This window comes from Microcebus murinus, chromosome 19, assembly GCF_040939455.1.
Source record: "Microcebus murinus isolate Inina chromosome 19, M.murinus_Inina_mat1.0, whole genome shotgun sequence".
Classification (NCBI taxonomy): Eukaryota; Metazoa; Chordata; class Mammalia; order Primates; family Cheirogaleidae; genus Microcebus; species Microcebus murinus.
In genome coordinates, this window is record NC_134122.1 from 39,214,236 (window position 1) to 39,241,713 (window position 27,478).

General features: G+C 41.3%; 1 protein-coding gene across 1 annotated transcript in view; it reads right to left on the bottom strand.

Moving 5' to 3' along the window:
• The window catches only part of TAF5L (TATA-box binding protein associated factor 5 like), a 31,345-nt gene extending 4,243 nt beyond the window's left edge, over positions 1–27,102 (bottom strand). Inside the window, exons 1-3 of the mRNA XM_075995449.1 lie at positions 16,299–27,102; positions 12,539–12,643; positions 6,569–7,293 (exon numbers count right to left, since the gene is read on the bottom strand). Of these exons, the coding sequence (XP_075851564.1) occupies positions 6,569–7,293; positions 12,539–12,643; positions 16,299–16,440 (972 nt within the window). The 5' untranslated portion in view covers positions 16,441–27,102. The remainder of the gene's footprint in view (positions 1–6,568; positions 7,294–12,538; positions 12,644–16,298) is intronic.
• Positions 27,103–27,478: the final 376 nt, after the last annotated feature.

Below are 27,478 nucleotides of genomic sequence, written 5' to 3' on the forward strand. Positions count from 1 at the left end.
AAAATAAATGAATGCCTCCAATGTGTACATATTGGAGGAAAAGTTAAGAGAAAATAAACACTGATGTCCATGAATATTCAAAATGGGTGCTCCAGATACTCAACATTAAAAATACATAAGCACGAAGATTCTACTGAGTGCTACCAAGAATATTAGTAATTTTCCTTTCCAAAGAGGTTACAACAACACTTTAAAATTTCAAGAATGACTCACTGCCCTACACCAGAGAGTTTACATAAGGAATGTGGGAGCTAAAATGACACCGGATGAACTAAACAAAGATCTTTTGAAAGTTAACTGTGAGGCTCAAGTGGTCTTCACCGGGAATAGGAAGCTATGCAGGGGCCTGCACCTCCTGCCTCCTTAGTGGGGACCTCGGTGTCGTGGTTGGAGATGGAGAGAGGTGCGTGTGCCAGGAGGGTAGCTGGCGCTCCCCGGGGTCTCGACGACTGCCCTGGACTGGTGGAAAAGCGCCTGGTTGACTCCGTAGACCAAGACATGGAGAAACCAGAATGCTCCTGCCGGCTATCGCTATCACGCTTTGCCAGGACCACAGCTTAAAATAACCCAGCCGCGCTTTCTGTGTGGCCCAACCCAGTTCCACAAAGGCCTCGGCACAGTTGAGCAGCAGATTCGCAGACTGAGCCCCGCGGGTTCTTGCTCTTTTCTCTCCCACAGACAGGATGGCACCCCAGAACTCCCTGAAATTCTGACTGAACAGTTAATGGTTGTGCAGGCCAAATAGAAATGTTTAATTTGTAAAGTATATTCATGTAATAATAAGTCTTTTTCTTTTTTAGGGACAGGGTCTTGCTCTGTTACCCAGGCTAGAGTGCAGTGGTGTTATGATAGCTGACTGCAGCCTTGAACTCTCAGGCTCAGCGATCCTCCTACTTCCTGCCTCAGCCTCCTCCTGAGTAGCTGGGACTATAGGCATGTGTCGGCATGCCTGGCTATTTTTTAAATTTTTTGTAGAGACAGGGTCTCACTTTGTTGCATTGGCTGTTCTCAAACTCCTGGCCTCAAGCGATCCTCCCACTTTAGCCTCCCAAAGTGATGGGATTATAGGTGTGAGCCACTATGCCCAACCAACAATAAGTCTTACTATGTATACATAAAACATGCATAAAATAGAAATTTAAAGAGTAAGAAAAATAAGTATAAACAGATCTTCAACTATCATTTAATGCATCTTTGTGCTACAGTCTGCCACCCCTGCCGTCCCTACAAACCGCACATTTGTTATGGCTGCTCCTGAACTAGGAGGCTCCCAGTCCACTCAGCTCAGACTAAGCTCTCTCTACTCCTCCCCAGATCAGGGGTCCTTTTCGGGGTCTGGAATTTATCCTTGGACTGTTCTCTAATTAGCTATCAATGGAACGGAAAGAAATTTTATTTGGCTGGGCTTGTGAGTGGGTTAAGATTTAGAAGCAAGTGAGCCACTGCTATCCATGTGGGAGATGATAGCAGCCTGAACTGGAACAGAAAAGGTGGCTACTGGCTCGTGCAAATCAACATGTGTTGTTCGTGTAAATACACATCACATCAGATTCCTAAGACCTGGGACCTAAAAAGAGAGGTATGTAACATATTTCATGAATAATCTTTTATATCATTTACATGCTTAAGTGATAACTTGCCCATTTGGATTCAATGAAATAGATTAATACAATTAATTTTGACAATTTTTTCTCCTCTTTAAATGTGACCAATGGAAAAATTTAAATTACAGGTATGTCTCACATTATATTCCCTTTGGACAGCACTGATCTAAATGACAATTTTATATACAAATTATACAGCTGAATATTACTGACAATGTTGGCTTCTTTACTTTTCAAATTTAAAGACCAGATTGGGGCCTGTACTCCTAGTACTCTGGGAGGCTGAGGTGAGAGGATCTATCAAGGTCAGGAGTTCGAAACCAGCCTGAGCAAGAGTAAGACTCCATCTCTACTAAAAATAGAAAGAAATTAATTGGCCAACTAAAAATATGGAAAAAAAAAATTAGCTGGGCATGGTGGCACATGCCTGTAGTCCCAGCTACTTGGGAGGCTATGGCAGGAGGATTGCTTGAGCCTAGGAGTTTGAGTTTACTGTGAGCTAGGCTGATGCCATGGCACTCACTCTAGCCCGGGCAACAGAGTGAGGCTCTGTCTCAAAAAAAAAAAAAAAAAAAAAAAAAAAAAAGACCAGATTGGGGGAAGAATCATCAGGTATTAAGTGAACTGAATATGGGTGCTTTTTTTTTTTTTTTTCCCTGTCTAAAGGGAGTTGATACAGTTGTGTATGGGTGCTTTTTTATTGGGCTATGGGGACAGGATGCTGGTAGTGATGAGGGTGGTTGTACACATATAGTTCAAAAGAAGTGCAAATCCTTGATTTGGTATTTGTGGTTTTGCCATGTTGCTCAAGTATTAAAAATACATAGTTACCAATCAACAAGGGCAAAAGTTGGATATAATTTCTATCTCCATTTCACATGGAACAAAGGATGGAGACTGATGGTCTCATTCTTCACGTTAGTGACTGAAATAAGAGGAGAGCTACTTATACCGAGGCACAGCGAGGGACTGCTGGTCAATTAACACATTTCCAAAGCTTAACCTAGATTATCTTCAAGTGGGAGATAATGGAAGCTATAGGACAGTGCTGTGAATCCAGTTTTATGTGGCATAGTTAATAGAGAAAATTTTATGCTTACATAGGAGACTCTTGGTTGTTTCCTTTTTTGTTTTTCTTAAAGATTAAATTCACTAATTATAAAATTCACTATTTAAAGCATACAATTCAATGGTTTTTAGTATATTCACAGAGATGTGCAACGTTCACCACTAATACAGAACATTCATTACCTCTTAAAGGAACCCCAGTCACTCTCTCCTATGCCTAACCCCCCTCCTACCCCCGGCAACCACTAAACTACTTTCTCTCTCTACAGATGTGCCCATCTTGGATATTTCCTGTAAATGGAACCATACAATATGTGATCTTTTATGACGGGCTTCTTTTGCCTAGCATAAAGTTTTCAAGGTTCATCCATGTATTGTATTTCTTTTTACAGCCAAATAATGTTCTACTCTATGTATGTACCACATATTATTTAACCATTCATCTGATTATAGACATTTGGGCTGTTTCTACTTTTTTGCTATTGTGAATAAGGCTGTTATGAACATTCACGTACAAGTTTTTTTCTTTTTTTTTTTTTTTTTTTGACAGAGTCTCACTCTGTCACACCGGGTAGAGTGCCGTGGCGTCAGCCTAGCTCACTGCAACCTCAAACTCCTGGGCTTAAGTGATCCTCCTGCCTTAGCCTTCCGAGTAGCTGGGACTACAGGCATGTGCCACCACCACATCTGGCTCATTTTTTCTATTTTGGGATATCACTTTTTGCTCAGGCTGGTCTTAAAGTCCTGAGCTCAAGCAATCCTCCTGCCTCAGTTTCCCAGAGTGCTGGGATTAGAGGCATGAGCCACCATGCCTAGCCCATGTACAAGTTCTTATGTGAACATATATTTTCAATTCTCTTGGATATATATCTAGAAACAGAACTGCTGGAGCTGAACACTATTTAAATACTTACTGTTAAAATGTTGGGTTCACTACTTTAAGACACAGTCATTTCTTCAGAAAGATTAAAGCAGTGCAAACTGACTTTAATGTGGCTTACATGGGTCTCGACTCCCCATCATCTCTTTAATCCATGAGGCTTCACCATTTACTTTTACCTGCTTGGCTGCTATAGGCACGTGAGTTTGTGCCCCTGCATTAAGAGTCTCGATTTTAGGCCGGGCGTGGTGGCTCACGCCTGTAATCCTAGCACTCTGAGAGGCCAAGGCAGGCGGATTGCTCAAGGTTAGGAGTTTGAAACCAGCCTGAGCAAGAGCGAGATCTCGTCTCTACTAAAAATAGAAATAAATTAACTGGCCAACTAAAAATATATAGAAAAAATTAGCTGGGCATGGTGGCACATGCCTGTAGTCCCAGCTACTTGGGAGGCTGACGGAGGAGGATCGCTTTAGCCCAGGTGTTTGAGTTTGCTGTGAGCTAGGCTGATGCCACAGCACTCTAGCCCGGGCAACAGAGTGAGAATCTTGTCTCGAGAAAAAAAAAAAAAAAGAGTCATGATTTTTTTTTTTTTTTTTTTTTTTTGAGACAGAGTCTCACTCTGTTGCCCAGGCTAGAGTGAGTGCCATGGTGTCAGCCTAGCTCACAGCAACCTCAAACTCCTGGGCTCAAGCAATCCTTCTGCCTCAGCCTCCCGAGTAGCTGGGACTACAGGTATGCACCACCATGCCCGGCTAATTTTTTGTATATATATATTAGTTGGCCAATTAATTTCTTCCTATTTATAGTAGAGACGGGGTCTCACTCTTGCTCAGGCTGGTTTCGAACTGCTGACCTCAAACGATCTGCCCGCCTCTGCCTCCCAGAGTGCTAGGATTACAGGCATGAGCCACCACGCCCGGCCGAGTCTTGATTTTAATTGTGAATTCTACAAGTAAAAAAGAAAGTCCAACTTCTCACTGGAGAAGCATTAAAACCCAACTATCTCCTTCTGTACCTGTATCCCTAGTTCAAAAAAAAAAAAAAGAAAACAAAAAAACCCCAACTATCCTAACTCATTTTCTTTTTGCTCATTTTAAAAAACTCATGTAAATTTATGGGGTCCATGAGTAATTTTGTTACATGCATAGATTATGTTGTGGTCAAGTCAGGGCTTTTAGTTGTGCCTTGCTTCCCCCGAAAATACTCTTTGTCAGAATCCAAATAAAAAACTTCTCCAAACCACTGTGACAAAATGGGTAGGGATGTAGGAATCCCACGCAGGAAGAAGACCTTCAACAACAGAATGGGAGGATCTCTATTTTAGTTCTAAAGTTAAACAAAAAAAAATATGTATTCTTCAAGAAAGCAAAGGCTAGAATCTACAGTACTTTCAATATGAATAATGATGAACAAACCAGAAAAAAGACACTTAAATAAAACAACTGTTCCAATGATACCCTTTCCTCTCTTTCTGACTGACAAGCATTGCCCCGCGTTTACCCAGCTGTCCAGCCTGAGACACAGGTGTCACCTCGAGGCCTCCTCTCCCTCATGTCCTATGTTAACGCAGCAACCGGGCTCTTCCCCAACCGGCCCACTGTCTCCTTTTCCTCCCATGGTACATCCATACAGCAGCGCCGCATCACCTCCTTCCTCACCTCCTCTCCCAACTCTAGCCACGCTCCATTTCTCTGAGTTCCTGGAATCCCTCCTGTCATCCCTCACTTCTGAGTCTTCAAATATGCTTTTTTTTTTTTTTTTTCCTGAGACAGAGTCTCACTCTGTTGCACAAGCTAGAGTGAGTGCTGTGGCGTCAGCCTAGCTCACAGCAACCTCAAACTCCTAGGCTCAAGCAATCCTCCTGCCTCAGCCTCCCGAGTAGCTGGGACTACAGGCATGTGCCACCATGCCCGGCTAACTTTTTCTATATATATTAGTTGGCCAATTAATTTCCTTCTAATTTTTAGTAGAGATGGGGTCTCGCTCTTGCTCAGGCTGGTTTCAAACTCCTGACCTTGAGTGATCCGCCCACCTCGGCCTCCCAGAGTGCTAGGATTACAGGCGTGAGCCACCGCGCCCGGCCGATGTTCACTCTTTAATACATCAACCCTACATAAAGAATTTTCACAAAGTAACTTGAGGCAGAGCTACCTAACTTTCAGCAGTGATATGACAAAAAGATTTTAGTCTACACCTTTTGTGGGACCACTCTCAGAGAAAGTTAACTCTGTGCAAAATTTAATTTCTATCAACCTTGGCCCACATTTTTTCTAAGGTTGTGATTCTCGGTGACCTGAAACTCAGATAGCAAGGCCTGTCCCTTTTAAAGACCGTCCCAAAATAAAGCAATTAAGATCTGACAACAGATTGTTACACTGATTGAATTGATGGGTGAACTGGCAACTCTACTTCCTGTGTTACTTTTCAAATTGAGGTCTGGGAACACCGTGGGGGACATGGAGCCAGAGAATAACACTGGCCTCAGAGGGCCACTACCATCTAGCGTGCTGAGGGTGCAAGAAAGTAGCATTCTCACTACTGCCAATGAAACTGGGAAATGGCACAACTTTTTGTGTGGAAATGATAATAGTCATTACAGTTTAGAATGCAGACCCTTTGACCCAGTAATCCTACTTCTGAGTATATTTTTGCAAATGTACACACACATAAATGAATATTTACTGTAATTCTCAACTAAAGTCAGTATTAGCTAATGGTCTTTAATTAGGCTTAGTGATGTTACATTTAGTGATGCTACATTTCAGATAGCAATAAATACTAACCCTTCACTAATGAAGTTAATATTGTTAAAAATAGTTCTTATCTCTTAGGTTAGGCATGTCTAGGAATTCAATGGCTACAGGTTACATGGCATTAGTTTGGCTATTAGTTTGGCTTTAGCTATATGATGAAGGAAATAAGGAAGTCTGTTCTCTGTAAGGTCTGCCATGTTTGGTAGGAATAGTCTAAGCAAATTAGGAAGGCAAGTGCAGAGAAGGAAAGATGGTATTCATACCTCCTCTTCCAGAACATCACAAGCCAAGTGGATGCGGGACACGTCTACTTGATGGGGCTCTGATTTTAACTTCTTGGATCGTAAACTCCAAAGTTTTATACAAGAGTTGTCAAACCCAGCAGCAAGCAGCTTGCTGTCAGGGGAGATTTCTGCAGTGTTCAACAGTTGCTCTGTGTTATAGAAGGCATAGAAGCAGATGGTAGTGAGGGAGGGAGGCCCGTCCTTGACACGCTTAATGCTCTCCTGCAAGACCTCCAGGGCAGCCTCGTTCTGCAGAATAGGGCTGGGCATATCAGGGGGCTCTAAGCCGTTGCTCTCATTGCGAGAGGAGCTGCCACTAGCATAGAGCTGGTAGTCTGTTCTCTTGGCAGGCTGCACATCAAGATGGATATGTAAGGTCAGGACTTTGCAGAGGGCAGTATTGTTGTCACTTTGGAGGTAGCGGATAAGGTAGTTGTAGCTGTCTTCTTGGAGGCGGACCACGTACTTGTTATCTAGGAATGCTCGGAGCTTGAAGTTAGACAGGACGTCCTGGATGGTCTGGGTAGTCTGCAGCTGCTCGATGACGTCCTTCTGGCTGGCGTTCTGCAGAAACATTCCATGGAAGCGGCTGTAAAAACTTTCCACTGTGCTCTTCGGACTATTCTGGACCAGGTTGAGATGGAGGTAGACAAAGAGAGGATAGAGGAGAGGCATCACTTCGTGGCTATGCTGGGAATCAGAATCTGTAATGAAAAAACGTAAGGGCTTTATAATCAACAGAATCTCACAGAATATGGTGATCCCTCCTGGGGAACCCACCATCACATAACACTTTCTTGCCAGGACCCCATTTTTTGAGACTATTGATTGAAATATACACCTAACACAGAATTCTGGAATTTCAAAGTCCTTTTGATTCAAGAAGGAAGAGCATCAACTCCGAAGTCCAGCAAACCTGGGCCTGAAGTCAGCCACAAATCAGAAACTAATGCCCAGAGGGGTTAAGTGACTTGTCTAAGTTCTCACAATAATTCAATAGCTTGTACTCAGGTCTTCAAGGTTCAGTATTTTTTTCTCAATACATTAGTGTTTCTCATACTGAGGACTTCAGACCTCTGAGGGCCCTTAGATGTATTCTTGGGAGACTTTTGAGTTCTTCACAGAAACTTTTTAACTGGATAATAATCTAAAAAACAATGAACAGAAGTATATTCAGAATTATCTGCATGGATGGCCACTTGGCAAGTAAGTACTGACAAGCAACTTTAGTGCTCGAGTTTGTGTTTTGCATTACTTTTGGCATCTTATCACCTGAAGTAGAATCAAAGCACTTATTTTAGTGGGCTCATTACCTTATCTGGCTATACAAGACGGCAAGTCCTAATGTTAGGACGGCAGTAGCATTCACCCATAATTGTCCTGTCAGTGTACTCATTTAGATTTTGTTGGTTAAATGTAAAACTTCTCGTTTGCATTAACAAACTACAAACAGACATATTTATGTTATTAAGACTAAACTACAGGCTGGTACAACCTTAGATACTCTTGTATCTTTCTCTAGTATTCTCCTTTGAGATTTTATCATTTTCTAAGACTTAAAAACTTGGGCCTCCATGTAGCTGATGCTAAATCCTTTATCACATGTCTGTATCTTTCTCTTAAATTTTAGCCCCAAATTTCCTACTGGAAGATATACAGTAGAATGTCATTATCATGACAATTTAAAAATTTATAACCTCTTCTGCTGATTTCTGTTCAATAAGGTATTATTCTCTGCACCCGTCTTAAAACCTTAGTCATCTTCACCCCTTCTTCCTTGTCTACTCCCGAACCTTGGAGATTCTACCGTGGTAATTTAACTATGAAACCAAGATCCTGCCTTCCATTTCTACCACACTGTCAAGCTCTAGTCCTTTCCCACCTCATTTCTTTTCTTTTTTTTTTAAATATTTATTTAATTTATTTATTTTATTTTTTATGCTTCAAAGATGGTTGAGAATTTGTTGACCCACCTCATTTCTTAAGTATTGCCATGGACTTTTACTAACTGGTCAGCCTCTTAGACCCTTTTTCCAAACCATTTTATAAACTGCTTTTAGACTAATATTCATTTATTTTCAGTCCAAAAGCCCCATACTCAGTAAAGCTGGTTCCTTAGTTGTTCCTACACAGAGTTGTCATCTCTGCCCTTTTGTTCATGTCCCTCCACTTACCCAAATCCTCCTCCTCCTTCTCTTCCACAGTCTACTGAAATCCAACCCACCCTCCAAGTGCTGACTTAAATACTACCTCCTAGCCTGAGCAACACAGTGAGATCCCTATCTCTACAAAAAATGAAATTAGTCAGGCATAGTGGCCCTAGCTCATAGTCCCAGCTACTCGGGAGGCTGAGGTGGGAGGATTGCTTGAACTCAGAGGAGTTTGAAGTTGCAGTGAGCTATAAGGATGCTACTGTACTCCAGCCTAGGTGACAGAACAAGACCCTGACACAAAGACCGCCCCTTCCCCCCCAAATCCTACCTCCTGCTTAGTGAAGCCTTCTCTGACTACCCCAGACTACATCCTTCTCTCCCTTCATTCCAAATGCAATTCCAATATGTACATAATTCAGCAATTGACCTTATATTGGTCTGTGAAAGCACTTCTGCTATATTCAAGCTTTATTTAAAAACTTTTACTTATAGCTTTTTTATATTAGTACTGCTTCCAAATTAGATTTATGACTATATTTTACACTTTATCATTGTGCTCAGGAAATACTTGTTCATCTGATTTAGCTGACTGCTCTTCAGAGAACTGAGGGTAGAGAAAAATGTCCCAGGAAAGGCAGTCCACAGCGAACAACATATATTAACCACACCAAAAAATCTGTGACCAAAGGATTAAAGAATCAAATTACAAACAAAGTAACAACTTTCTCAGTTTTGAAACAAGACAAGAAATCACAAAGGAAATGGTTCATAGATTATAATGCATTGAAATGTAAAGTTCTGGGCAAACAATCTTTGTGCTAACAATTTTTAATGATAAAGATGCATGTAAAGGTAATAAATATATAAATCAAAATAATATACCTAGCCTTATACACAGAGTTATCCCAGTTTTACTTGACTCCCACCATTGTTGGTATTTTAAAGGAAAGAATCTATATTTACTACAGTCTGTAGCTGGGGAAAATGGCCAAAATTTACAGGAAATAAAGGCTAAAAAATAAAACCCTCAAGGGTTATCTTAATCAGTTTCATAGCTATTGAGTGATGGAATTCATAAGTAGAGAATAGTCTGTAAATAGTCACGAAATTGAAAAAAAATCATGAAGATTAAAGGATTAATAAAAAGAGTCTATTATGTTTAAACTGAAAAGAAAGAAGCTCCATGAAGTTCCTCATATCATATGAATGTTAAATATCTCAGAGCAGTAATCTGTCTTCACTAAGGATAAAAAAAGAAAAAGTGAATTTATAATAAGAGTTTTGTTCAGAGGTAAGCAAGAACTTGGGAGACAATGAGTTGTTTTTAAACATTGGCATTGGTTTTTGAGGCTTTAAGCAATTAAAAAAAATTTTAACTGTTTTTATTTAAAAAATTTTCCATTCTTTTTGTGTACATTCATGAAAAAATTTTAACTCTGTCTTTATAAAAAAGTTATTTTACTCAGTTTTAAAAATGATTATGTTTATCTCTCCATGACAAATTTATCTCGCCGTACTACTGGTGGGGAAGCTGGTTTAGAAAGAAATGCCTGGACTCTTTCAGCCTATTTCTTTCATTCATTCAGCCTGCACTTGTGTTAAGTGCTAACTATATGTTAGGCCAGACACTGTCATAAGATGTATTGGTATGGTCCCTGCCCTCATGGAACATACCTTCTAATGAGAAAAACAGACACAGAGTAAGGCACCAAATGTATAATAGTGATGTACTCTGTGTTCTCATGCCAGTCAGATAGCTCTTTTCAGGGATATAACCTATTTCCATTATGCATGACATTCAGATGACTCTAATGACATTATACAGATTTCTGTTTGCTTGGTTTTTTTTTGTTGTTTTTTTTTTAAAGAGACAGAGTTTTGCTCTGCTCTCCAGGTTGAAATGCAGTGGCATGATTATAGCTCACTGCAGCCTTGAGCTCCTAAGCTTAAGGGATCCTCTTGCCTCAGCCTCCCAAGCAGCTGGGACTACAGGTGCACACCACTACACCTGGCTAATTCTTTTTTTTGTTTGTTTTTTTTAATGTAGAGACTGGGTCTTGATATATTGCCTAGGCTGGTTGGTTTCCAACTCCTGGCCTCAAGTGATCCTCCCACCTTGGCCTCCCAAAGTGCTAGGATTACAGGTGTGAGCCACCACTCCTGGCCTTGCTTGAATTTTTTTAATCATTGAAGCATAGCTATGTAAAATAGATTCACTGGAATAATTTTATTATTATAGAATTGTGATGATTTTTGCCATGAAGCATTAACACATCTAGTTCATTGCTAAAGTGATTTATCCTGGTACAAATTTTTATGTTCACATCCCTTTCCAGTTTATCTTTTGGGGCTCTTGATGTTTTTCTGAAATATTTTCCAGGGCTCTTAATGTAGAATGACAACTCAGCTCTTGTATTTGATGGAATTGTTTTTTTCCCTAATATGTGGTACAGCATTTTTTTTTTTTTTAAATCTCAAGTGGTCATTCTGCCACCCATGAACTGGTCTAAACTACAACTTTTAATTTTTAGGCCTGCTGACTCATGAGGACTACTGTCTTGCATGTTTGGAAATAAGATCATTTTAAGATGTACTGTATTACTGGTAGAGATATAATGTACATTTCAAACATGCCGCATTTAAGGATGCTTCTCCGCATGGTTGACTTAGCTTTCACTACTTGCTCAACACAAGTCATAAGTCACTGTATTGAAGGCATGAATAAAACTAAATAATGGCCAGGCGCGGTACCTCATACCTGTAATCTTAGCACTCTGGGAGGCTGAGGCAGGAGGACTGCTTGAGCTCAGGAGTTCAAGACCAGCCTGAGCAAGAGCAAGATCCCGTCTCTACTATAAATAGAAAGAATTAGCCAAACAACTAAAAATAGAAAAAATTAGCCGGGCATGGTGGCGTGTGCCTGTAGTCCCTGCTACCTGGGAGGTTGAGGCTAGCCTAGACAACAGAGTGAGACTCTTGTCTCAAAACAAAAACAAAAACAAAACTAAATAAAAAACCCAGAGCCCTTGCCCTTGTCTACTTTAACGTCATGATTTAACTCTCTCAATAATTCCAACAGACCATAAGTTTGAATGTAAGAACTGTGTTAAAAAGTACCTTTTTTCCCCCTTTTTTGAGACAGTCTTACTCTGTCACCCTGGCTAGAGTGCAGTGGTGTCATCACAGCTTACAGCAACCTCAACTTCCTGGGCTTGAGTGATTCTCCTGCCTCACCCCTCCCCAATAGCTGGGACTACAGGTGTGTGCCACCACACCTGGCTAATTTTTCTATTTTTTGTAGAGATGGGAGTTTCATCCTTTCTCAGGCTGGTTTTGTTAAAGTACCTCTGAATCTCTATTTTTTGTTGTTGTTGAGACAGAGTCTCACTCTGTTGCCTGGGCTAGAGTGCCATGGCATCAGCCTAGCTCATAGCAACCTCAAACTCCTGGGCTTAAGCAATCCTTCTGCCTTAGCCTCCCGAGTAGCTGGGATTACAGGCATGTGCTACCATGCCCGGCTAATTTTTTCTATATATTTTTAGTTGGCCAATTAATTAATTTCCTTCTATTTTTTAGTAGAGACGGGATCTTGCTCAGGCTAGTTTTGAACTCCTGACCTTGAGCAATCCTCCTGCCTCGGTCTCCCAGAGTCCTAGGATTACAGGTGTGAGCCACCGTGCCCGGCCCCTCTGAATCTCTAGTACCTAATGCCATGCCTAGAATAGAGTAGGTTCTAAGGGAAATTTATATGACTCTATTTCTTAATGTGAAAAGGGTCCGAGTGCTGAATACTTACCAGTGAGAAAATTCCTCAGTCGTCCAAACTGTACTTCATATTGCTGGGGTTCTGCCTGGCAAGGGGCTGCAGACACTATGTTGGCACAACCAGATTCTGATTGAACTAAAGAGGAAAAGATATAGAAGACAGGGGTGGGAAAGACAATTATTAACCCAATATGGGCAGGAAGGATGAAGGAGGGTATTGAGCTACATCAATAGCAATCGACATTTCAGCAGATTTTCAAAGTATGTTGGGGGTCCGGGTTAAATGAGACAGACGGATGACACCTGTTTGTCTCCCCTCCTGCCTGACACCCAATAAAACTAGAATAGTGGAATGAAAAGGTATAAAGCACAGGATAAGTTGAATGAGAGAGGATAGTTATATAAGTTCATAAGAGATTTACCTGGAAACTTTTGACCCTGTATTCTGAAATTTTACAACAGTGTGCCTTGGTGTGGATCCATTATCAACCATTGTGCTGGGCATTTATTGGGCCCTTTCAATTTGGAGATTCATGTCTTCCAGTTCTGAAGACTCATGTCTTGAGTCATTTTGATAATTCCCTTCTATTTTCTGACTCTTGCAATTTCAAGGCTGAATCTCCTGAACTGATCCTTTTATTTTTTTCTCCCATATTCCATTTCTTTGTCTTTTTGCTCTGCTTTCTGGGAGGCTTCCTCACTTTTCAATCTGATTTTTTCCGCTAGGTTACTTATAATACCTAATGAGCTTTCATTTTTACTATCATATATTTAGTCGACAACTTTGTTTTTCGTTCTATGAATGTTCTTCCCCCCCCCTGCCCCAAATAGCATTATCTTCTTGTTTCAAGGCTATCATGGCATTTTTGAATTTTTCTTCTGTTTCTTTCCATTTATCTTTCTTATGGGATACGTTTCTTGCCCTGGCTGGCTCAGAGTGAGGCTCTCCACCCCTAGTGGAAATTCTATGGGGGCGTGGCCTATCACCCAGGATGACCTGGATGGGCAATTTTACAATGTCAGGGTCTTTTGGTCTTTTCTCTTGGGCAGGTCAGTCTCACAGGGAGGGATCTTTTACTAGCCTTCCTGCATGATGAGGGCCTGGCTGCAGCATCCTGGGCAGCTCAATGTGGAGAACAAGGCCGGAGTCTCAATATTCAGTATGTAAACATGCACTTAATCGTCATTCTGCGAGTTTATGCTTTCTAAAAAGAAAACTCAAATTCCCTTACCCTATTTACATGGATGGAGGAATGGTAACTAATGCAGCAGGACTGAGTAAGCCACAACATAAAATATAGACAGGGGGATACAGGTAAGAAGAAAGTCAATGTACCCTGCTAGAACTCAGAGCCAGTCAGAAGCAGCAGGATCTGCTGCAAGGCTGACAGGGAAGGGCAGGACTCCTACTTTTTTCCGTCATGTTGCCCCTACTTTTAGTCAATCAGTCACTAAGTCCTACAGATTCCTAACATTTATCCTTGCCTCTCCATTCCCAGTGCTGCTGCCATCACTCAGCCTGTCCTCACTTCTCATTGGATTGCATCTTCTTAACTGGGTTACCTGTTTCTAACCTGGGCCTTTGCCAATCAATGCTGCCACCAGACTGATCTTTCTAAAGTTCACATTGGACAGCTTGGATACCTTCCTCCAACTTGTCCCTCCTTGGTAAATGCTTAATAGCTCCTTTGAAACTCGGCTCCCTCCTTCTACTATTTACTGACCCCCGACTATATGCCAGGAGTTACGAGACCTTTTGGGGAGCCTTCCTTGACCTGCCAGCCTAATTTATATGATCCTCTTCTCTGCTCCTATTAAACTTGAGGTACTCCCCCACTCCCTTCACAGAACTTACTACATCATACTCTTCTATAATCACTCCCTTACTTCCCAACTAGAACATTTATTAATAGCTTTTCAGGAGCTAGGATCAAATCTTAGCTATCTCTGGAACTTTTCTGCACTAGGCCTACCGCAGATGTTCAATAAATGTCTGCTGAATGAAGACATAATTGTTCGGATTACTCAGTTAACAGAAAGACCCAGGACAAAATGTTATGATATTCATATTTCACATTTCTCACTTTTCCTGGTAGTTTTCCAGGAACAGCACTGACATGCCTAACAAGCTATTACATCTAAATGGAGACAACTAAGAATAGTAGTGTTCTGCAATATTGTTTAACAATGCTCATTTCTACTTTCTATCAATAACAGCAAAGAATTACTGCCTCTGGGCTCCAAAGAATGCAAGGCATCAGGAGATTATTCCTGTACTTTAAAGGCTGTGACAATGAGTTCAGAAGGAATTACTCAAGAGTGGGCCAGAGCCCTTGTACATTGACTATCCTACTAGGCACTTACTATTCTATACCAAGGCCACCATCTAGCCATGATTTCCTCAAGGGTGTTCCTATGGAGTGTGAAGGAAAGAAAGAATGGATGGGTCTGACCCTAAAGTATATGAAGGCAGATTCCTGATGGGGATTTTGCTAGTGTCTCCGAGGGAGTCAGAAACCACTCCACTGGGAGCATCCTCAGGTTTTACTATCCTATCACATTCTTCCTACAGCAATGCAATAAAACCTGGGTCTCCAACTTTGACGGTAGTGGGACAAGAGGTAGCTGAGGAGACTGCTGTTACCAGTATAGAGGATGAAACTATTAAGGGATCGAGCAGGTGGTAACAGATACTTGAGAGAACAGAGGAAGTCCGGGAACCAAGAAGAGAGAAGGATCCAGACTGAGCACATCAGGGGAACCAGGGCTACAGAAACCACTGCTAACTCCAACTCCACACAGCCTAAAGTAGTTCATAATCACCCGAAAGTAACACAGCAAATTTTTTTTCAAAACCTTTGGTACATAAACTCAATATAAAATCATATCACATAAAAACCTGAACTCACAAAAAAGCTAAGTAACAATTATAGTAGGCTCTCCATATGCCCATGGGCTCTACATCCATGGACTAAACTGTGTATTGAAAACATTCAGTAAAAAAAGTCCCCAGAAGCAAAATGTGAATTTGCTGTGCCAAGTACTACACTGAATCCATGTGAACCAAGTGATGTGCAGGCACTGCAAGTAATCTAGAAATGATTTAAAGCACATGGGCGGCTGTGCACAGATTATATGCAAAGACTATGTTATTTTGTATCGGGGACTTGGGCATCTATGGATTTTGGTATCTAAGAGGGGTCCTGGAACCAATTCCCCACAGATACCAAGGGACAACTTACTTGTTATTCCAGATGAATTCAACTCAAGTTTTTCTAAGAGAGAATCTGATTTCAAAAAAATAAAAAACAAAAAGAAATTTTAAAAACCTTTGGAATGTATCTATGATACCAGTATTTCCAACCACTGATCCTGAAGTGCTCATTTGCCCAGCAAACCTGATTTCCATGTGCGAGGCCCCTGCTAGATGAAAGGGGGCCTGTAAAAGGAGGGGGCAGAGGCCCTGTCCCTAAGGGTCTTGTAGGATAATAGTTTACAGAAGGAAAAAGTTACACAGACCATCAGGTACAGATGAAATGATTTAGAAGTTCTGAGGAAGGAAATATTACTTTAGCCAGGGAAACCACAAGAGATCTTCAGACGTGGCATGCGAGCATGGCTTTGAAGGACAGTTAGGGTCTCTGAGGCCAACGCCATTTACTTGATGCAGCTCACTGAGGGTTCTCGACAGTCTTTCTCTCTGGCACTACCTTGAGAAGTAATTCCACACAGACACACACGCGAGTTCTCCTGCTCCAGGCTCACCCCACCTCAGGGGCCCCTGCCATTACCTGTGAGATTCGCCGCCATCTCCTCAGCAGTCTGTGACAGCCGTAGTCCTTGCTTCAGGGGACCGTCTGAGTCCATGTATTGCCGGCGTTTGAGGTAGCAGGACACTGCCATCTGAATCTGCTCGGTGCGCACTCGTTTCATGACCTTGAGGGGAGGAAACCACGAGATGCCAGTGTCAGGGGCCTGGGAGAGCAACTAATCCAGCCACAACACCAGGGACAGCTAAAACACGTGGCAGACGGAGACCAGCGACACGGCCTAGGCAAGGTGTAAGTCCGAGTGCCCTAATACCAGCCTGGTGCTCCCTCTGCTGTTTCGCCTGTCTTTCCAAGCAGTGCAGCCAACTTCGCTTATGGAAAATAGGAACAGCGTGGACAATAAACCCCGCAGATCACTTCCAAACTCTGCCTAATACCACCATTGCAATCAGCCCCATGGAAGTTTTCATTAGATGCTAACGAGGAGCAAACAGGGCCAGTGTAGATTTCAGGGCCTTTTATTTCTCCTGCCCACTTTGTGAGAAAGGTGTTAATTAGCCGTGAACCAGCCGAAAAAGCAGGCAGGAGGCAGTACAAAATCAAAGACCTGAGAAATCCAGAAACTGGATAAATAGATGTTGACAAAGTATGAGGCTAATAATGGGGAAGGGGACTGTAATATTCGTTTCTAAATAGTAAGGAAAGGTTGCCAGCACTAAGTCAAGGATTTGACCAATGTGTTTTCATTTTAATCATATTATTTACCTCTTTTGCTCTTTATGTAAACCACAAGTACACAAAAGCAACAAAACAGTAAGAGGCTATATATACATTATATACATGTTAGAGTACGCGTCTCATAAATTCCTATAACAAAGGAGAGTGGTAGGAAGTGAGCTGAATGGGGGTAAATTGTTTTTAAATAATTCAAACTACTTTGAGGGTTCATAGAAATAAAAACAAAAAGAAAAAAGGGACTATTTCCCTTGACTACTGAATTTATTATCAAGAATGCCAGGAACCCCTGTGTTGCCACGGTCTCCAACACTGGTTTGCCAGAAGTAAGGAGCACTGCAGTCCAGACGCCCAGCGACAGCTGGATGCGTTTTCTGGGTTCTCTTCTGTCACGTAGAAACACTTTCCCCCTGGGATTAAAACACGGTGTCCATCCTGGGAAGCACACAACATACCCGGACACACGTGATCATTCCCACCAAAGTCACATTCTCAAAATCAAGGGTTCCCAGTTTCTTTTGTGAGGGAGGTCTGTTTTTGATCATTTATTTGGATCTGTTTACGTTTTCAGTTTCAGTTACATGCATTAGTGTTTTCCTTTGAGAGTTCTTACATTCTTTTTTTAAGATTTAAAATCCTACTCTTTCCAGAAATCTGTTGTTTTTTTCCTTAAACACTTAAAAAGTTTATTGGTATCTACTTTTCATCCATCTGCAATTTCTTTTAGTGTGTAATGTGCAGTGAATAACTGAGCTATAGCAACATACTGCCTCCAAATCATTTGTAAATAATTCATTCCTTTCAAACTGATTTTTGGTGGCCCTTTAAAAATGTACTGTGAAGACCTGCTTTTTAAATTTCCTAAAAATCACATAATAGGGCCAACAGTGAAGGCTGGAGACACACATACAAACAAGTATGTATATTATATTAATATATATATGTAAAACTATGTGCATAGAAAGATATTTCCATGCATTTCATTTCTGGATTGCCAAAAAGAATACAAATATTTGTTTAAAAGGACAGGTACCAGGTCTGACATAGTTGCAATTCAGTGATTTAATGAAACACAATTACAAATTTCTCAATACTGAACTATCTTCTCACAATGGAATTTGCCTTACTTGGTTAGGATATGTTGTTCTCTCATTGTATTGATGAGTTACATTACTTTTTTAAATGTAAAAATGTATTCATTATTAGCTTTTGAAATCTTAATATAAAAGTGATTTCTGATAGGCTTTTACAAATACTGAAAATAGCTTCCAGGTCTTCTTTCTTCTTTTAAGGATCTTTGGAGGTGCAAAAACTACTGGATTTGATGATTAAAAGTTATCATGGAGGAAGAAGAAAATTTAGTGACGTCTCAAAAATTATAATTCATATTAAATTATAAGTCTTGATTATTCTTACTTTTTCACAAAATGTTCAATATAATCTTTAAAAGATGTAAAAAGCATTTGTGCATTTAGATAAACATCTTAAAATATAAGGTAAGACTAAAAGCAGTATGACAGGTTTTTCTCTGTCATTTGTAAACTTGATTAGAAGGCTCCTCAGAATTCCAGAACTGTTGTGGAGATGTTATCATTTTCATTTACAATCAGGATAAACTGCCTTCAACAAGGGATCTGGGTTGTAGTTGCCATCTTGCACGGTATGACCTTGAACGAGTCTCTTAACTTATGGATATCAGAAGGCCCATCACAGAATGAAAGATGTTAAATCAAGTCATCTTGAATACCCTTTCCAGCTCTGTTACTGTCTAATACCATGAAATCAGAGTAACATGTTCCAGGCTGTTCGGGGTCAGGGACCTTAGAACCTGTTTAATATTGTACAGTACTTTAAAAGTTTCTACTTTTTGAATCTTATTTAAATATATACATATTTTCCCATGTTCTTCTGTGCATTTAATTATATTTTCCTATTTAACAAACTCTTCAGCATTAGCGATAAAAAAGCTTCCTGATGATGCATTTTTCATTTCTTGTTTTTATTTCTTTTTGGCTTCCTTTTTATAACTCCTCCAAGATCTCTTCTGGAGTTGTGGAGGCCAAAAGTTTCACCACCTTTTCATGAGATTTACCACCCTTCTCCAAAACCATGTCACTCTTCCTGAGTTTTAAGGCCTTGGAAAGATATCAACACAGCTCAGCATTAGCTTTGCCCTCTGACGTAGGTACTGCAGTAGCTACATGTATGGCCTCTGCTTCAAATCTGTTACAGCATTTTGTTTGGAGCCAGGCTTGGCACAGATGGTTATGGTGACATAACCTTTGGGGTCAACTGCCACAGAAGCTAAGGGCATCTCAGAGCCAGAAGGAAGCTGAGCAGAGGCCTGGGTGCCTTGCGTTGCCTGAGTGGCCCCAGCCGGCAGCCAAGCCGCAGCATCCCAGCCTGGGAGGCGCAGGGCCAGATTACTCTTCAATTAAGTTTTTTTTTTTTAAAAAAATCACTGATACAAGGATTGTGATACTTTTGATGGTGAGATCCCTGCTCTCAATATATGTCTGTCCATCAGTGAAGACAGGTAATTGTTTCTTTGTGGCCATTAATCAGCATTACTATATCAGTGATTCTCTATGGTTCTCTAACCTGGCTGTACATAAGCATCCCTTGTGAGTGTACGTATATAAATAATTTCAGCCCAGCGATTCTGATTCAGTGTTATATTTAGAGAAACAAATTCAATGCATACAGAGGCTGTGACGGTACCGTCCTCTCCCAGTGTGGCTCAAAGTCAAGACTACTCAATCCAATCAGTTCCCACCTCCCATCCTCACAAGGCTTGCTAAAGCTGCTTTTAATCTGACTCCATGAGCTCCTAGTCTCCAGACTCCCCTAAACCAGCCCAATTCCATACTTTAGCTGAGACTAAAACCTTTCCAGATTTCTTACTGCCCATCTTTTGTTGACATGGGAATGCAGGCATGTACCAATGGGTGTCTAATCAGATGGAACTGGATCTCTTCGATAGCCTGACAGGAAAAAAAAAAAACCCTGCATGTGAAAGACACATGAATGACTGAAGGGAGAACAGACCCTGTGATGGATGACACAGTGTCCTCAAGGTGAGACAGCTTATATGAATGTCTGAGAAGGAAGAAAAAAGATGTGAAAGTTAGGAAAGAGTAAAGACAAGGGAGTAGAAACAAACAATAGTAAAAACTGGCCATATTTGGGATTGCTAGAAGTTAGTTTGTCAATACTGATTCTAGCAAATGTGTCCAAATTAGCTACCTCAAATGGCAGTTTCACAGAATCCAAACCACCATTTATGACAAGGGACCTTCCCTGAGTGGTTAGCCAACTGTAAGGCCATGGATCTTAAGGATAGGAATTCGGGCAGTAACTCTCTTTTATAACTATGTTGAACTCAAATACCAGAGACATGATCCAATCAACTTAGCTGGACTTTATTCCAATATACACATATTTCAAGTGAAATAAATAATTAACGAAAAGAGTTCCTCAAAAAAATCAGTCCCCCCTAACCTCAACGAATTTCCATAGTACTAATATCCATAAGTGGATACACACACGCACACATATCCTTAAAATAGACCTAAGTCTCTTGAGAGACTCAGACACGAGACTACCAGTGGAATTTCAGGTTACTTGCCTAGCTTTTCCCATAATTATAAAATCTTTTCAATTTAAGTTGGGTTTGAATATAATTATATACTCTTTAACATTTCAGAATTTCCCATAATTTCCAACTTACATAAATACCTAACTTTAGATATCAAATACCCTTCTTTTCATTATCACAGTATCTCTGGAAATTAAAATGAGACTCTGACACAACATGTATCTATTTCCCACATACAGTAGTCGACTATGGTTCCACTAATACCTCAACAAAGTTGCCATGTAAAATCCCAGCACGATCATTTCAATGTATCAACTACGCAGGAAACACCACAGCCACATTTTTAAACATTTTAACTATACAAATGTGGGGTAGCAGAGATACATGGCAGCCAGGTACACACTTCAGATGATGACAGTGTGAGTCTCCAGTATGGTTAACCTCTTCAGAGGTTACACTGCGTTCTAACCCCACCCGCTTATGTTGGCACGGGAGTGCTGGGGAGGCCCGTCACAGGCCAAGCGCCATGTAGTTCTGCAAAACGCCATGAGAGTGCTATACTCTTCTCCACTAAAACTCCCTCTGCGTTCCCGTTCCCGTAAGGTGGCAGCTCTGAGGATGGGTGAGTTCAAGATGAATCCAGGCAAACTCAGCACATACTCCTCCAATCAGCTCCCCTACTGAGTCTTCTGACGGTCAGTTTTGTTTTTTTGAATACATTTTTTCCAATTACTAATTTACGCTTATAGATGAAAGTTATTTTTGTAAAGCATCTACTAGATCCTCGAATATTAGTTCTCTTTATTTGCAGTAATCTAAATGGTTATAATAGCAAAAAGTCATTCTAAATACTACCTAAAAATCTAGCTTTTGAATTAATCATCATGATAAAGCGTGTTCAATTAACTCTGTGAAAATATAAATCACAGCTGAAAAAATAAATGAGCCATACTACTCTCAGTTTCAGTCATACCTCATATAATTTTAAAATTATGAGGGCCTTTCATATTCAATCTTTGCTCAGACTGACAGTGATACACTTGAACTAGAAGCTGTGTTCTTTCCCATGGTTTCTTAAGAAATAAAACGGCAGATGAATAAGGCCATGGCTGGGGCTTAGGATACAAGGCAGAGCTGGAGTTTTGGTGGTGGTGGCATCGGCAGTGGTGAGGGGGCAGAAATCATGAAACCCCATAGACAGATGCCATGAGAAACTGATTTTCTCCAACATCAGCTGGGACTTCCAAGATGTTCCAGAAGTCTTTTTCCATCAACTACTTTCCCTATAGTTTCTCACCCCAGCCATTCAAAACCTTCAACAGTCTCCTTACCCGGCAAGGTCGACTCTGCTCCCGACCTCAGCAGCCTACTGATTGAGACCTGTGATTCTTCAACTCTTGTCCAATCTAACTAGTCACTTTTCAACACTGTCCTTCAGATGTCTTGGTTGGATCTGATGCTGCTGAATGTGCCTCCTGCTTTGAAACTCTCTCCCCTGGTCCCTCCCCTTTGCAAGCCTGTTTTCTGGCTCTCCCCCACCATTCCTGTCTGCTCCCCATTCTTCACATTCCCTAAATCATAACACTACTTACACAACCCTCACAGTCTAGTCAGACCACCTTCCTGAGCTCAGCAGATCAACAGACATTTCCACCTGGATGTTGCAACTTCTACCTGAAATTGCTCATAATGGAATTTATCTTTCCTTCAAAATCTCTGCCTTCTCCTAGTTTGCCCAGCCTGCTTAAAGATGCCATTATCCATCATTAAAGGAAAAAACCCAGTCATCACTTTAAGATTTTCTCTCTCTCTTACTTCCTAAGGGGCTACCAATGCCTATTCTAAATGGAAATCCTGCCAACTTAACTTAAAAGTATGGCTAGTGCAACTGAAACAATTCTGCTACCTCACCCTGACTGCTACTATCTGTTACCACAAATCACTTCTCAACTGGACTATTCCAATACTCTCCCATCTTCTAATCACCCTTTAAGAAAGCAGCCAGAGTATGTAAGTATGTTACTCCCAAACCTAACATCACCCTTTGCCCCAAGCAGGTTGTTTGCTCTTGTCATCACTATTCCTCAGTTCCCCCAAATAGACAGAGAGTTCCCTGGGGTCAGGGCTCTTCTTGTCTTTGAAATTCATGTTAAAAATAAAGTGAGTACTGTCTAGCTTCTGCTGGAATTCTTGATAGTTTAGGCTCATGATCTTTTGGGATTTATATGAACCAAAAAAGCCACAAATATTTGATTTCTACATAAATACTCTTTAATGGCACAGAAAAATCACTTCTATACAAAACCTTATTACATGGAAGAGTATGGCACAATTTACAGAATGGATATCTACACTACTTACTATGTCTGACTATACAGAGAGAAACTCCTTGGTACCAAAGTTATCAAAATAAAAATAAAAAAGAAAACTTTCATGCATGCTCCATTTGCAAATACCTCTACAGACAAAAGAAATAAGATGTTCTATTTTCAGAATAAGGGGAGATATGTTTTCCTATGCTTATCACTGTTCCTGTATTCAAATGCAGTGAGGTTTTAGAAATGTCTTAATGACATTAAAGTGTTTATGTGTGTGTGTGTGTGTGTATGTAGAGTAAAATGATCTTCAACTTTTCATTCTAGAACAGTACTGTCCAAGAAGACTTTTGGCAACAATGGAAATGTTCTAGATCTGCACTGTTCATAACAGTAGCCATTAGCCACCAGTCACTAAAGTGTGGCTAGTGAAACTAAAGAACTGAATTATTTCAATTAATTGTAATTTAAGTAGTCTTATGTCACATATGGTTATTGAATTGGATGACAAAATTCTACAGCATAACATTACCTTGTGAAACTGATGCACAAGCACCTTAGCTTAAAAATGTTAATTCACAAAGTTCTGCCTAACACTTCTGCTTACTAATTACAAAATCTCCCAAAGTTAGTAATTTGTTTGTAAAAACAGAGCTACCTTTTGCCAAACATTGTGAAGCAGGGGTCCCCAACCTATGGTGAGCTGTATAATTGTTTCATTTTATATTACAATGTAATAATAGAAATAAAGTGCACAATAAATATAATACTCTCGAATCATCCTGAAACTACCCTCCCCTACTCACCCGGTCCATGAAAATATTGTCTGCCATGAAAACAGTCCCCGGTGCCAAACATGCTGGGGACCACTGTGGTAAAGTTATTAAGATACAGATACAGTTCAATACATCTTACTGGAAGGATATCGTCTTTGTTTGACTGCTAAACAAAGAATTATGAATGGAAATTCTTTATGGTGTTTTCTAAACCCTGCCAGTATACAATGCTCTTTAAATCTTCTTAAAATCAAAAAATGAGAAGGGAAAAGGGAATTTGCTTCAGCAGAGCAGCAGTTAATTTCTGTAAAACGTTCAAGGTAAGCTTGAGGTAAGCTCAAACCTAAGACAATCTTACCCTTGCAATGAAAAATTAAAAAGAAAACTTTTTGATCAACTTTAAAAAACCTTTTAGGGTTATAGATGAAAGTCAAATGTCTAACTATAATCTTTATTAATTTATACTTATTTAGAATATATTATATAAGGCAATATATTAATTCATGAAACAATTTTACTCTCACCATTCATATCTTAAACATCAGTGTCTATGATCAATGAAGCCACTATGAATCATCAAATTCTATCTTCCAAATGACTTTATATTCACATCTACTGAATCAGCTATAATAAAGCACTTTTTGAGCATATACATATTCTTGCTAAAAATCTCAACCCAAGCCATCAATACCCATTCAGGTGGTGAGAACTTCTTTTCATTAGTCACTTACTGTATTTTTTTGGGGTGGGGGGAGATCTGTAAAAGTTCTGTTTCCAATAGCATGTAACATATGTACTTTGGGAGATATCTCCCCACCCCGTGAATAATTACTGAATCTTTCTTGTTTTTTTGTTTAACTGATTTGGTAAGATTGATTAAATAAATATCCCAAACTGGCATTGGATAAGGTTATTTTGGCCCATTATGTCCTTCCCAAATAGCACCTCTTTGTTCAAAACAGAGCAGTTGAGAGTGCCCCGAGACAGGAGAGCCCTGGATGTGAGGCAACACCTTCCTTTCAGAGGGAGACTTTTGGGGGAAACATTGCCATGTGATCAGGCATATACCGTATACACTTAAAGACAATTTTTAAGAGGGAAGGCTGCTTGGAATGATCGAAGGGTTTCCTCATGCCTTCTGTAAGTATTCTCTAAGCTTCCAGATTTGGGTTAAAATGCCTAATTCTGCTAAGCTGTCATTTTCCTTTGGAAACACAGGCAGACATGAAGCTGCCAAGACAAGTAGATGGACATTCCCTACTTTCAACCCAATACCACACGACGGCAGGCACAATCTTTCCAAAAATCTAATCTGATGTCATATGTGCTAAGCATAAAAACTTTATACTGCCTCCACCAGTGTGGAGGATTAAAAAAAATTCAATCTCTATTGTGTCATTTCCAGGTTAGTCTGATCTGCCTTTGTTTACCTAACTGGACCAATCCTTGGTTTTCCTCACTCTACTGGTGGGTTCCACCCCAACTTTTCACCTGAGGGGCTTTGGTCAAGGCCCCCCCCATTAGATGGAGACACCCCCACACTGGCACTCCAGACTGGTTTGGCTAAGTCTCACCCATGCCTCACAGGTCAGCTTAGTCACCTCTTCCTCCCCAGAGTCCATGCCCAAAGTGCTATTTGAGAAGGACATAATGGGCTGAAATAGTCTTATCCAATGCTAGTTTGGGATATTTATTTAATCAATTTTATCAATATTCTTCCCTTTCCCTTGATCACAGTTCCCTCTACCCACTAGACTCAGAAACAAACCTCGATCACAGTCCTCATCCTATTATGGTCTGTTTCCTACACTACCAATACCTGACACTTATCACGTGTATATACACTGCTGTAGGACGCTATCTTAAGTGCTTTACATAGATCATCTTCTTTTAAGCTCACAAATCTGTAACAGTCTGTAACAGATGGGAAAACTGAGGCTCAAAGATGTCAGATAACCTGCCCCAAGTTATATAATGCCAGGAATGGAACTCAGGCCATCCGGCTGAAGGGTCTGAACACTTACCCTTTGTAGTACCTTGCTGCTCAAAGGATTCTACATTTGACCAGGGCCTTCCTGGGGGGGCAGGATAGTGAATGCTTGCCAGATGCTTTCAGAGAGGATGACTGGAATAGTTACTACCTGAGAAGCCTTTGGTTACATGGAAAGGAGGTTGGAAATTTGACTTTTAGTACTGTCCACTGATTTAACAGATGATCTCTAGGGCCCCCTTCCAGCTAAAACAAATCAGCCAAAACAAAACCCCCCGTTTCCCCAGAGATGTCCTTCATAGGTGCTAACATACTATTTACAAAAACTAAAACGAGTTACTGAGCAGTTGAGGGAGGACTTTAGCTAGTTTCACAGCAATAGAAGCACATACAAACTTCACAGGAACAACAAAACTATTCCAATCTAATTCACTGTTTTACAATAAGAATCCTATTGTATTTCGTTGTCATACACTAATCTAATTCATTGTTGATGACAAAGAAAAACACTCAAGGCAAGAACACCTTTTGGTTTTCTAGAGTTTTCTAATTTAACACTGACTTTTAAGACAGGAAAAATTTACGACTCATAAAGAAAATCAAAGTTTGAATATATTACATTTAACACAAAAAACATAGGCCTACAAGGAACCCAGGAGGTATTTTGCTAAAAAGGAAATTATAATAGCTACTATGTACAGAGTGTGCCTTTTACATGTTTGGTATTTTCATATACACCATTCTTTTTCTGGGTACCTTTAAAAAGGTCCGCTCTTAAGCTACCAGTCATCATCCCATTTTACAGCTGAGGGAACTAAGGGTCAAAGAGGTTACACAGATAGCTACTTGGTTTCAATGCCAGGACTACTGGTCACCAAGCTCTATTCTGCAGTTAAGCTCCTCTTAGTTTAAAAGATGTAGCCAGATGCATTTTACGTGTTAAGCACAAACTTCCCTTCCTACTCTCACTTTCTAAGTAGGGCTGTGACCAAGACTGGGCGACCGCCTCCGTGTCCTCCCCAGGCCCCAACTCAGGTGTGTTAACACCTGTACACCTCAGTGATACACTTGTACCACCTAACAGGAGGCACACTCCGCCCTGTCTGCTCTTCCCATCACAGCACCAAACTGCTTGTTAGCGGGAGTCGCCATTCCGAGATTTCCGTCCACAAGGTCAGAGTTTAGGTACAGTGATTCAGGACAGACGTCGCACGGGATGGGCATTACCTTTCGGTCCCAGGACCACACAGACTGCGGGATCCACCTAATAACGACTTTCACAACTGGTGGGAGAACTGCATGCGGCGTTCCCGTGCTCCACTTCCGCCCCGGCTAAATGACACCGCGCTCCCTGCCCCTCCGCACCGGACGCACCGCGCGAGCCCGGAGTCCCGAGCAGGGGTGTGAGCCGCGCTCCCCCGGCGCCTCCGCCCGCTGCTGTCACGGCCCCGCAGGTCGGCACCCGGCCCCGCGTCCCACGCGGAGGTCGCGTCCACACCCACCCACGCACGGTCCCCACGTGCGAAGTTTAATCCCGAGTTCACCCCGAAGACGCTCCCCTTCCCTCAAATGAAAGGGGACCGCGAGGGCCCCTCCCCGGCCCCGGCCGAGCGGCGGGGCTCACCCGCAGCAGGACCCACCGCGGCAGGACCGCGAGCCCTCCAGGTGCGGCCGCCGCCCGCAGGCCACGCCGCCGGGGCCGCCGCCCGCGCCGAGCGGCCCCCGCCCCGCCCCGCGCCCCACCCCCACCGCCGCCGGCGGGAGCCGCCGCCCGCCTGGGCCTCCCG